This window comes from Pinus tabuliformis, chromosome 3_2 (genome assembly GCF_031772625.1).
Source record: "Pinus tabuliformis cultivar Carrire ecotype Pingquan chromosome 3_2, CPIR1, whole genome shotgun sequence".
Lineage (NCBI taxonomy): Eukaryota > Viridiplantae > Streptophyta > Pinopsida > Pinales > Pinaceae > Pinus > Pinus tabuliformis.
In genome coordinates, this window is record NC_142302.1 from 723800302 (window position 1) to 723814205 (window position 13904).

General features: G+C 39.6%; 1 protein-coding gene across 1 annotated transcript; it reads right to left on the reverse strand.

Moving 5' to 3' along the window:
• Window positions 1-361: 361 nt before the first annotated feature.
• On the reverse strand, window positions 362-3628 carry LOC149182666 (uncharacterized). The gene has a single exon (XM_089414625.1). It carries the CDS (start codon window positions 3626-3628, stop codon window positions 362-364), a length of 3267 nt encoding a protein of 1088 aa, XP_089270751.1.
• Window positions 3629-13904: the final 10276 nt, after the last annotated feature.

The window sequence follows — 13904 nt, forward strand, 5'->3', positions numbered from 1 at the left end:
TGCGAAAGCATTCAGTTTGTTGTAAGAGCAGGTCCTACAGCTACTCCAGAGAAGAGCCTATCTTCTCTGTACAAAAACTGGGTAGGAAAAAGACTCTGGTCACCTGGGTCAAAAAATTCATCACCCATTCCAGCTATTTTCTACAATCAGCCCTTTAAAAACAACAAAAGACGAATATCCAGGTCGCGTTTCAATTCCTGGGTCTCCTCATAGAGGAAAACAACCCACATATGGAAACTAGATATCCTGGATATCAGCAAAAATAACCTTCAGTTTGCCAAGAGACAAACTGTATAATCATCCAGTTTACATCAGTTTTATATAGCATATGAAGTATCAAAAACAGGAAATAAAATTGAGTCTAAACATATGGAGGATGATCCGACACACGGATCTGTTCATGTTCTTGTTCTGTTAATTTCCAACTGCCCATAATTTGCTGCAAACCATCTTTAGAAAGCCTGTCCGCTGCTTCATTTCGGTCCCTGTAAATATGGCCAATTGAAAAAACATTAAATGAAAGCTTTAGATTCAAAATTTCTTCTAATAGAGGTCTCAGCATGTAATTTTGGCATCTACTTTGTCCATTAACCCATTTCACAACATTTAAAGAGTCCCCAAAGATCTGAACTGTGAAGATGTTCCTGTGAATAAGCCAACAAAGAAGGAGTTTTAAAGCGGAAAGTTCAGCAAAATTGTTTGTTCCGGTTCCAAGGCCCACTGAAGCTTTTAAGATATGAGATTCATTTAAATGAATGATTATCCCTGCCCCTGCTGAGTTATTCTGAGAAGCCCCATCAAAATAGGCCCATGGGATCCCTGCTTTGATTTGTTCTTCTCTGCTCTGTTTAGGATTCCTTGCCTCCTCTGATTCAGGGATATTGGACAGAATTGCAGTGCATTGGATCGCAATAATTTCAGTCGGGGTAACTTTGTCTGTAAAGATACACCTGTTTCTTGCTATCCAAATGCCCCAACAAATGATGGGGGGTAGGTTTCGTAGATTCCCTTCTGTGTACTGCCTCCACCATTTTTCCCAGGCCACGGGTAAATTTTCCCCTTCCCAACTTAGCTGCTTTTTTAAGAGATTTTGCACCTCTCCCCATATTCTTTTGACGAAAGGACAGACCAAAAACAGATGATTGATGGTCTCAGAGTCAGCTATACATAAAGGGCATCTCCCCGGCCCTTGCTTATATCTAGATTGGAGAGTGTCCCATGTTGGAATTTTCTTTTTTAGCGCACACCAGAAAAACAGCCTAGCTTTTTTTGGGCATTTTAGTTTCCATAGCAGTTTGGCCCACCATTCCGGTTCTTCCCATCCTTTTTTTGACATTAAAAATTTATAGCCGAACTTTGGGGAGTAAGCTCCTGAATCTGCATGAGCCCATACCAAAAGGTCCGGGCTATCCTTCAATCTTACATTTGATCTGGTAAGTTCTTGGATGAAAGCCTTCCACTCGTTCCACCAAAAAGGTCTGAGATCTAAATCTTCACCTGTTTTCCAAGCTTGCCCCCAGATTGTGGACTGGCCTATTTTCTCAATCTGATTCAGATATATAATGCCCTTTGATTCCAGATGTCTGATCAGTCCTGGGGATAAAGCGAACTGTTCATTGCAACCAACCCACAGATCTTTCCCTATTCTCAAATTTTCACCATTTCCAACCTGCCATGCCAATCCTTGTTCTATAATTTTAAACGCCTCAGTAGTAGCTTTCCATACCACCGAACAATTCCTTCCTTTCTTATTTGGGTTTCTGATCCATTCTTCTAGTGGTACAGGATCTACATACTTCCGCTTAACCACTCTCGTCCACAGATTTTCAGAATTGATGATTTTCCACCCAGATTTGGCTACCAGGGAAAGGCTAAAATCATAAAGATTTTTGATTCCCCATCCTCCCCATTCCTTTGGCCTTGCAACTTTCTCCCAAGCGATCCAGGGAAGAACGGAATCCTCCTTTGATCCAGACCAAAGGAATCTGCTGCAGATCCTCCTAATCTTATGAAGAATCCCTTTTGGAATCCAAGTCAGGGCTGCCCAAAACACCGGCATGGCTTGCAGTACTGAGTTCACTAGGGTCAATCTACCAGCTCTGGAAAGCCACTTGAAACTCCAATGTGTGATTTTTGCTTCTATTTTGGCCACCAACCAGTTCCAATCCTGTTTTTTGTATGCATTTGGCTTCAGCCAGAAGCCCAGGTACTTGAAAGGATTCTCCAAATTGTATACCTCAAAGGGCAAGATAGAGGAAATCTGGCTCTTTTCATGTCTATTGAATCCTTCCATAATGAGCTGAGATTTCCTAAAATTTACTTGCATCCCTGTGGCTTTCATGAACAAATCAAGAATGTTTTTTAGTTCTTTAATTTCATTCAAGCTCCCATTTGTAAACAATAAAATATCATCTACAAAAAGGAGGTGAGAAATGAACATATTTACAACAACTTCCAAACCTTTTACCAAACCTGCTCTTCTGGCTTCCAGAATCAGTTGACTTAAGCCCTCAGCCACTAGAAGAAAAAGCAGTGGCGACAAAGGACATCCCTGTCTTAGGCCCCTTTGTCCTTTGAAAAAAGGTGATGAGGCCCCATTGATTAAGACTGCAAAACTGACACTAGTGATGCATCCCATTACCCAATTTATGAAGTCCAGTTTGAAACCCAGATGAGTTAGCAACATCCTCAAATATGTCCAGCTGATCCTGTCATAGGCTTTTGACAAATCAATTTTAATCATAGCTCCTTTCTTGTTTGACTGTCTGATACTGTGGATTGTCTCCTGAGCCACTCCTATGGCTTCATGGATTTGTCGACCGTCTAGGAACCCAAACTGTTCACTTGAAATGCATTTGGACATAATCGGTTTTAGACAGACAATTATCAATTTTGCAATGATTTTGTATATACAATTACACAGTGAGATAGGCATGAAGTCTTCAAAAGATTCCGCATCCTCCTTTTTAGGGATAAGGGCTATGAAAGTTGAGTTAAAGGGGGAATATATCTCTCCTTTCCTCCTCAACTCTTCCACCACCTCAGTTAGTTCTGCTCCAATCTGTTCAAAAAAATGTTGGAAGAGTTCAATGGTCCACCCGTCTGGGCCCGGGCTCTTATCTTTGGCCATTGATTTTATAATGCCTTCCACTTCCTCCTTGGTCACATCTCTGATTAAGTCTTCTGCTTCCTCCTCCTCTACATACCGGGGAAAACATTGGGTAGTTCTGATCACTTCTACTAATGTTACCCCTCCTTGGTCAGTAAACAGGTTCTGAAAGTGAGTCCTTCCCATATTTGATAGAGACTCAAAAGAGTTGGCTTCTCTGCCCTCATTATCCTTTAGCTTCCATATCGTGTTCGCATTTTTCCTCCCTTTTGCATAGTTATGGAAGAATTTCGTATTTTCGTCCCCAGCTCTTAGCCAGATCGCCCTGCTCTTCAGCCTCCATTCCTCCTCTCTGTCTAGCAAGAGTTTGCTCCTGTGTTTTTCAAGCATCAGAATTTTTTCTTTGGATTCCTGAGTAGCATAACCATCCGCCTCAGGGTCCTCCAGATCCCGCAGTTCTGCATCAATTTTGGAGATTTCCTCGTTCTGCTTTTGCTTTCTTAATTTTTCCCATTCCATGGTAGCTTTTTAAAGTCTTTTTAAGTTTTCCATGAAAAGGAACCCTTTGCTTTCCAATGAGGTTCTATCCGGATGTCTCCATGTGTCCCTGAAGAGCTTATTGAAGGATTCCTCTTGCAACCAGGAAGCATTGAATTTAAAGGGAGCCACTGGTTTATGGGGAGGTTTGGAGAGTTCCATTAGGACAGGGAAGTGATCTGAGTTCCCTCCCTCGCCCACCCATTGTCTGAACATTGGAATTCTGGATGCCAAATCTTCGCATAACAGGAACCGGTCCAGTCTCTTTGCTACTCTGTCATCCCCTGCTCTTCTATTCCTCCAGGTTGGCTTTAATTTGATTAAGTTTACATCTATCAAGTTATGGGAGTAGAGGGCGTTTAAGAAGAAATCAGAGAGCGGGTCTTCTCTGGCTGATGGTCCCCAGGCTTCAGCATTCCCCAACGAGAAATTTAAATCTCCTCCAATAATCAGGTTTTTGTCTTTCAGCAGAGATTTTGACAAGAGATCGGTCCAGAAGGTTTCCCTTCCCTGGCACGGCCCATAGATATTTAAGATCAACAGTGGGAAGCCAAACTCTGGAGATTGGACCTCCATCCCTAACGCATGAGCCATTCCCCAATGGTTGATTAACTGCATCCTTCCTTCCCTGAAACCTATTGCCAGACCGCCCGAATGTCCCACAGAGTCTACTGCTAAGAAGTGCCAGCCTGGGAGAGAACACCTAAGGGTTGACTCCACCTCTGAACTTTTGCCTAGTGTCTCTTGAAGAAGAAGAACATCCGGGTTATAACGCATAACTAACTCCTTAAGGGCCAGTTTTTTGGGTTTACTGGCTAAACCCCTGCAATTCCAGGATAAAAAGATCATTTGATAACATTTTCAAGGGGATTTGCTGCTCTAAGCACCCCAGGAATAGACATTTGCTTTCCGTCAGCCACATCATACTTCGCCTTAACCTGTGCTTTGGACAGGTTTGATTTCCTGCCTCTAGCCTTCCTTTTGAAAGCCTGAGACGAGGTTGGGCCTAAACCACCAACCGGTTCTGAGTTTACAAGCTTTTTGTCATGCTTTTTGTCCAGGGATCTTAGATTATAATGACACGCCGGGGAGAAAGAAACAGAATCCATCATACTAAGAGGAGCATCTTCACAGTTCAGGTCTAGAGAGGGGATAGCAGCAGTGATATTTTCAACATTTAAATGTTCATCATTGTAACAATTATTTAGATGTGAGCCAGATATCAAGCAAGCATCTTTAATTTCTGAATATAAAGATGGATTACTTGAGTCTAGTTGCATACCATTTGAGTCTTCGACCGGATTGGCTGCGATTTCATTGACGACCTCCTTTGATAAATTCTCTGAACCGCGTTGGTCCTCATTTGCTTCTGGCGGGTCCACTCTGACCTGATCATCTCGGTCTCCTTCCTGGTTAAGATCCGCCTCCATAGTATCCTCCTCTGATATCATTTCAGTTTCAGAATCCTTATCTTTCTCCGTTATCTTCTCCCGCTGCTCAACTTTCTTCTGAGTCCTTCTTCTGCGGTTGCCCAACGGACAGTCTCTTACCAGATGCCCGTATTCGTGGCATCTATGACATCTAAAAGGTAGATGTTCATAATCCAGCGGTTGCTCAAAAACGTATTCTTTATACTGGAGATTGATGGATTCCGCGAGGCCTTCTTTTGGATTTAAACGGACCAGGATCCGGGCCATAGCTCTGTTGTGGGTATGAAGAAAAGACATGTCCGCTTCCAGGAAAGTGCCGAGTAGATTCCCTATCAATCTGAAAACCGACTCTACCCAGAGGAAAGGGGGTAGACCAAGTGCCCTAACCCAAACAGGAAACTCATCTATCTTCTTCCTTTTCGCATCAAATAAAGGAGTCCACCTTTTGAATATAACTGGGCGGTTCCCAAATGCCCAATTCCTCCTTGCTACCCAGTCCACCACTTCCTTACTTTCAAATCTCACCATAAACCATCCTTTCACAAGGACTGCTACCTTGAAATTTTTAACCGGGGCCGCCTTCCACTGTTGCTCCGCCCAATGTTTTAAGAATTTACCAGAGAAGCTCTTACCTCTAGCTCTTCCTACTAGAGTGCATTCCGCCACCTCTAGAGCATCCTCTACCTGTACATCCATGCCCAGGACTAAATTCCCTTCAAACTTTTTCTTCTTTAGAGGTTTCGACTTTTTCCTTTTTCCCCAGTCTTTTCTTTCCCGGAGTCCTCCTCCCTATCTTGGGCTTTTGGGTCACCCTTATCCGTTTCAACTTGTTTTCCAGGCTCGTTTATGTCTAGGGTTTTTCCGCCCTTGCCAGGGGGAACTGCGGAGGTTCCGCCTTCAAATCCTTCCTCTATGCCTAAAACAAACCCAAAACCCTCTTCCGCCAAACCAGCGACTAGTCCCTGCCGTTCCCTTCTTACCTCCAAGGGTTCGCCGGATCCTACACCTCTCACTCCAGCTCCCAGGCTGGGCTTGAATGTCCCTTTTGCTATTAATGGTCTGGTGATAGCCGGTGAGCCACCCCCTTCCGTCACTGCAGTATCGGCTTTTAGGCCTCCTCCCACAGACCTCCAAACTCCTTGATTCACTTTGAAATTTATAATATCTTCAAGCCCTCCAGATAAAAAAGGCGCATTAGAGAGGGATTTTTCCTTACTTACTTGAGAGCCGAAGGGTTTTTCTGTCAGATGGAAACCCTTCTCCTGAGGACCTGAAACTTTTACTCCCCTTCCTCCTTTGCTATGCAGCCCGGCCAACTCCAGGCTTTCCTCCAGCAATCCTTTTGCTGCTCTGTTGCTCCATGAACCTTCCACTGTGAATTCCGCGGGTGCATGACTGCCAGCTGACCCGAAAAACTTGTCAATATTTTGGGCGTTTACCTCCTTTCCCCAAACCGACAAGATGTCTTCCGGTGCAGGGTCTAGGTCGACTGCCTCTCTAGGTTTCACCATGGTAATTACCCTGCAGTAAACGTTTACAGACAACCGCTAACGGTCCGTTACCTACAGCAAGTGCTATAATCCGCCTTGGGTGAACTGGGAATGCCAACGCGTATGCCCCAAGTGGTTTTACCATTTCCTTGCTCGATGAAAAGCTTGCTACCACGTTCCGAGTCCGCCGTGTTGTTGAAACCCCAGCTGTCCCCTCCTTTTTTGTCCACCAGTCAGCTGCCTCGATGTGGAATCCAGCTGACCCACCTCGTACCTCCTTGCCTCCGTCAGCCGACTTAGGATCTAGACTGCAGCACCCTAGGCCATCGGCCTAGGCTGCCCTGGTTCGACTCCTCTTGCTATCGGCGCTCTCATCCTCGCTCCCTCTCTCCACCTCCATTTATGTCTTATTAACATTGGAATTAAGAATGAAAGATGTTATATATAATGAAAGTTGTTATATATATATATATATAGATATGTCAAGTCCCACTAGCACAACTAGTTGAGGATGAGTCTCGTTAGCAAGATGACCTAGGATCGAACCTCACATAGGTTGTTGTGCCTGTGCTAGGGGGAGGAGACACGCTAAAATCCAACCAGCATAGGGTTGGTGTGGCCCAAGCCGAGTGTAATTCCTGGGTGATTTTGACGGTTTAGATGCCCTTGGGTCGCGCTTTCTCAAGCCACAGGTCAAACCTGGATAAACATAGACCACTTGACAAAAAAAAGTGAACATAACTTTATATTAATTTATATTTATTATAAATATTTAAAGATATATTTTTTTTTAAAGATATTTGTATATAACAAGATTTTTTTCTTATAAGTTAAAATGGATATATATTATTGATAATAATAATAATAATCTAAATTTAAGAAAAGAAAAATTGATCTATGAGACTTATTTGTAGGATAAGGTACTTGATAACTGAATAACGATTCTATAATGCAGAATAAACACTTTAAAAAGAATCGAAAACTTTAATGCCCAATAAATCATGCCTCCGGCCATTGATGCTACTCACACTCCGATGCTACGCTTGAGACAGTCCACTTCCCCTTTTGTTTTCTGCTGTTTAAAAACTGTCTGACAGGTAGCTTCAAAGTTTCCTGGTTTTCCTTTCCTGCACCTCTATTCCAACATATCCCAAAGGCTGGCTACTATCAACACATCAAGAATAGAATAATTTGATGTGGATATAACTTTGCATAGAACACATGCTCTCTTCCACATTTTCAATCGCATGTCCTCAAATGGCGAAGAGAAAATATATACTATACACTAGGTAAGCAAAACTTATTTGCTTTACTGTCGTATCGAACCTACAACTAAAAAATCAACCAGCGGATGCTTACATGAAGTAATGTTCCTGGTATCTGTAATCGTTTCTCATTCGTGAGGCACTTCCAAGCTCTGCTCACTCAACTTGATGGTGCAAGGTTGAAGGGGATTGAGTTAGTGAGCTTGGGGACCAAACAAAAGTATTTATAGCCAAGCTTCCATCAAGCTTCTGTTGGCTATGTGTCAAGTGTTCAACAGATCATGGTAGAGAACTATAGAGGGAGTAATGAACCACTCTAGGAGCTCCCAACAAGAAATTAAATTTAACTGCAGTAGGTTTCCGTAATTTAAGGAAATAACTGCAGTTGGTTTCCATAATTTAAGGAAATGATTGCAGTTGGTTTCCAGTTTATCAACGATCGTTGGGAGAGGGAGCTTAACATTCTCCCACTTGGTCCATACTTCCAATATTAATGTATCATATTAAAAACCATTGATAATCTGTATTAAGTAATAGATACATGAATCATGGCGATAAGTCCTCTAATGACGAGTATTATCTTCCACGTATTAATATGTATTTATTTCTATTAAAATTTATGTGGCAACAAATTCTTAATGAATAAACCCTATGTTTATTCTTGGTCCTACACAGATGAATTTTCTCAAATCAAATTAAGGTGCACATAAATCTGAGAAAAATATCACAATAATTAAGAATTTCATTAAAATAACATTGCCCATACAATGAGAAACTACATAATGGAACCAAGTCCCATATTCATTACATGACCCTTGAATTTAAATGGTGGCATGCCCTTATTCAAAGGATCAGCGATCATCAACTCAGTGCTGACGTGCTTAATGACCACTTTCTTTTCTTTAACACGTTCTCTTATAGCTAAATACTTAATGTTGATGTGTCTATTTCGACTCCCACTTTTGTTGTTTTTAGCCATAAAAATAGCAACTGAATTGCTGCAATACATTCTCAATGGCTTAGAAATAGAATCCATAATTCTAAGCCCAGAAATGAAACTCTTAATCCATACACCATGTAAAGTAGCCTCAAAACAGGAGACGAACTCGGTTTCCATAGTGGAAGTGGCAATCAAGGTTTGCTTAGCACTCCTCCATGATACAGCTCCACCGGCCATCATAAAAATGTATCCCGATGTTGATTTGCGTGAATCAACACATCCAGCAAAGTCAGAATCTAAGTAGCCAATTACTTCCAAATTGTCCATTCATCTATACATAAGCATGTAGTTTTTGGTTCCTTGAAGGTACCTCATTACTTTCTTTGCAGCTCTCTAGTGGTCTAAACCTGGATTACTTTGATATCGTCCCAACATTCCCACAAAAAATGCAATGTCAGGTCTTGTGTAGAGTTGAGCCTACATTAGGCTTCTGACAGTAGAAGCATAAGGAATGTTCTTCATTTGTTTCCTTTCAAAGTCGTTCTTTGGGCATTGGTTCAAATTGAACCTATCACCCTTCACAATGGGAGGTATGCTTGGTGAACAATCCTTCATTCGAAATCTCTCTAAAATTTTATTAATATAGGTTTCCTGTGATAGGCCCAAGATGCCTCACCCATATCCTTCATATCGAAATTTTTAGAGAGGAATTGTTTCACCTCTTGTAACAAACCCTTATCATTGGTTGCTAGCAAAATGTCATCCACATATAAAATAAGAAAACATATTTTACTCCCACTGACTTTCAGGTATATACATTGATCCATAAAGTTTTCTATAAAACCGAATGAAGAAATTACATTACGGAATTTCAAATACCATTTGCGGGATGCTTGTTTTAAACCGTATAATGATTTCTTGAGCTTGCAAACCAATAGCTCACCATCACTAGAGGGTAATCCTTCAGGTTGTTTCATGTAAACCTCCTCCTCTAGATCTCCATTGAGAAATGCCGTTTTCACATCCATTTGTTGCAACTCCAAGTCAAAATGGGCTACTAATGCCATAATAACGTGAAAGGAATCTTTCTTAGATACAGGAGAGAAAGTCTCCATGTAATTGATTCCTTCTTTCTGAGTGAATCCCTTAGCAACAAATCTTGCCTTGTATCTCTCAATGTTGCCCAATGAGTCTTTCTTTGTCTTAAAGACCCATTTACATCCAATGGATTTTACACCATTAGGCAACTCAACAAGATCCCAGACATCATTACTCTTTATAAAATTCATCTTTTCCTTCATGGCATCGTACCATAATTTTGATTCTTTGCAACTCATGGCTTGTGAAAAGGACTCAGGATCATTTTCGGCTCCAATGTTGTAGTCAGATTCTTGCAGATACACAACATAATCATCAAGAATTGCTGATCTCTTTGGTCTAATAGATCTTCTTAATGTTCTACCATTATCTTCCTAAGAAGTATGTGGTTCAACTCATTGTTCAAAAGTTCTTGGCAAACTCTTGAACTACCTAATCTACTCGAATGTCGTCAACAACTTGTGGAACTTCAACAATTGGTTGTTCAACACCAATTTTTACTTGAGGGGTGCTTTGAACAATAACCAATCTATCACTTGAGGTGGAAGGTTGAGATTATAAATGATCCTTCTCAGAAACTATGTTCCTAGTTTGATCACTCCCACTGATCAAGTCATTTTCAAGAAACTTTGCATTTCTTGATTCCACAATCCTAGTGCTGTGAGATGGACAGGTAAAATCTGTAACCTTTAGACCTTTCAGCATATCCAATGAAATACCCACTAATGGTCCTTGGGTCCAACTTCTTCTCTTGTGGATTATATATTATCACTTTAGACGGGCATCCCCAAATGCGCATATGTCGCAAACTCGGTTTCCAACCTTTCCATAATTCAAATGGCGTTTTAGGAATAGCCTTGGTTGGAACTCAGTTTAATATATACACTGTTGTCTTAAGTGCTTCAGTCCACAAGGATTTAGGAAGAATGGAGTTGTTAAGCATACTCCGTACCATGTCCAATAATGTTCGGTTTCTTCTTTTTGATACATCATTTTGGTCGGGTGAACCAGGCATGGTGTATTGGGCAACAATCCCATGCTCTTGAAGAAATTTTGCGAATGGCCCAGGTGCTTGTCCATCTTCTGTGTATCTACCATAATATTCTCCACCTCTATCTAATCTCATGATCTTAATTTGCTTGCCACATTGTTTCTCTACTTCAGCCTTAAATATATTAAAGCCATCTAATGCTTCGTTCTTTTTATGAAGCATGTAGAGATACATATATCGTGAGTAATCATCTATAAAAGAGATGAAGTATCTTTGACCATGTGAGTCCATGTCTGGACTACATATATCAGTATATATGATCTCTAATATGTCCGAACTCTTATTGGCACCTTTCTTTGACTTGTTGGTCTGCTTTCCCTTTATGCAATCCACACAAGTCTCAAAATTAGTAAAATCTAGAGTATTAAGTACCCCTTCATTTACCAATATTTTAATTCTTTCTATGGAGATATGACCTAATCTGTGGTGCCATAATTTAGAGGAATCTTCATTAATAACACATATTTTAGTGCTAGTGTGAACATGCATTCAATCATAAGTGACATTGTTTTGTAAATTAATGCAGTAAAGACCATTAGACAAAATACCGTTCCCAACAGAATCAGATTTATAAAATAAACTTAAGGATGTTTATGAAAAGTTAAAGGAATATCCAAAAGGTACAAGCCTTGAAACTGAAATCAAGTTTCTAGAAAAACTTGGAACATAAAAGGTCCTTTCTAATTCTAAAACAAAGCCACTACTTAAAATTAAATAACATGTTCCTATAGCTTCCACATGTGAGCCCATCTTGTTTCCTGATAAGATGCTTTGCTTACTTCCAATTGGCTTCCTTAGATTTTGCAAACACTGCAAGGAATTTGAAATGTGAATTGTTGATCTAGAATCAATCCACCAAGTGTTAATATTGACATTAACCATATTAGATTCATAACAAACAAACAAGATTGGATTACCATTGTCTGCAAGCCATTTCTGAAATTTGGTGCATTCCTTCTTCATGCGTCCCTTCTTTTTTACAGAAGAAATACTTGGAATCCTTCTTAATATCGGCTTGGGGAGGTACTTTACCTTTCCCTTTCTTATTGGCTTGAGATTTGCCCTTTCCACGCATTGCTAGCATTGCACTTTCTCCTAGTTCCATCACCAGTCTCCCTTCGTCTTGAACACACATGGTCATGAGTTCATTAATTGACCATTTATCCTTATGTGTGTTGTATGATATTTTGAAGGGTCCGTATTGGTGCGGAAGGGTGTTCAGGATGTAGTGCACCAAGAAGGACTCCGATATTTCAACTTCGAGTTTCTTCAATTGAGCCACATTGTCTCTCATTTGCATGATGTGCTCACGCACACCTTTCACACTGGTGAGCCTTAGGGATGAGAACTTCATGATTAGTGTGCTTGCTAGTGCCTTGTTTGAAGTGACAAATTGATCATCAATGGCTTTCAACAAGTATCAGACCTTTTCATGCTAATCAATGGAACCATGAATACCAACAGAAATTTTAGTCTTAATGAACATCATGCTTAAGCGATTAGATCGTTCCCATCGTTCATAAAGCGTGATGTCTGCTGTAGTGTTGGTATTAGTGAGTTCCGGTGGTTCATGTTTCCTAATAGCATAGTCGATGTCCATCCACCCCAAATGAAGGAGAAGTCTCTCCTTCCAGACCTTATAGTTATCTCCCTTAAATTCAGGGATATCACAACGAATTTAAGAGAAATTTGTAGGTTGTACAACTGCATAAAATTAAATATCACATGCTTATGTTAAATTTGAGGGCTAAATAAAATTTCATGCTTTACCAATGTAAATCATGCTTAAAATTGAATCTAATGACATAAAAATTGTCTGTGGACTAAATTTTCAATTCAATCAGATTCAATTATTCTTTATGATGGAATTTATCAAATTATTCACTTAATTCATAATTCTAAAGGGTATATTATGATTATAATTTGATATAAATTCTATCTTAGATTTGAACTTTATGATAAAACTATTAATTCATAATTCTTGTGGGTAAGTTATGAATAATTTGATATTTTATCCTAATTAATTATATAAATATAATAAAAATTCTTGTGGGATAAAATTTATTATATTTAATATAATTAATTACAATTAATGTCTAAATATACTTTATGTGATCCTCATCAAGCATAATATATAATATTATTTAATTAGAGATGTTGTGGTTATTTTCTAATCAATTAAAAATTATATGGATTACTAGACATCATTTCTTTTATGCATAAACAATTAACTGGATATGAGAATAATTATAAATTGCATAAATAAAACTATAATATTCATGCATAATCATTCAACGATGGGTCTCGTATAGTCATCCAAAATAGCATGTATTAATTAGAGCAAAAATAATCAATTCATGCAAATTAAATACGAGCATAGTTAATAAATTTTGCATAACAATTATCTAAATTGCATATAATTAAACCAAAAAAATATTATAAGCATGAAAATTGAACCAAATAAATGCCTTAATTTAGAAAATTCTCAAAATATGACATTTAGCCAAATATGTCTATAAACACCAAGGCAGAGATAAAAATTGCTCTAATGCCAAATGATAGCTAAATAACGATTCTATAATGCGGAATAAACACTTTAAAAAGAATCGAAAACTTTAATGCCCAATAAATCATACCTCCGGCCATTGATGCTACTCACACTTCGATGCTACGCTTGAGATAGTCCACTTCCCCTTTTGTTTTCTGCTGTTTAAAAACTGTCTGACAGGTAGCTTCAAAGTTTCCTGGTTTTCCCTTCTTGCACCTCTATTCTAACATATCCCAAAGGTTGGCTACTATCAACACATCAAGAACATAATAATTTGATGTGGATATAACTTTGCGCAGAGGACATGCTCTCTACCACATTTTCAATCGCGTGTCTTCAAATGGCGAAGAGAAAATATATACTGTACACTCGGTAGGCAGAACTGATTTGCTTTACTATCGTATCGAACCTACAACTGAAAAATCAACCAGTGGAT

What these genes read in the sequence shown, in the direction of transcription:
- LOC149182666 (XM_089414625.1), bottom strand. Translation starts at nt 3,628, where the DNA reads ATGGAATGGGAAAAATTAAGAAAGCAAAAGCAGAACGAGGAAATCTCC.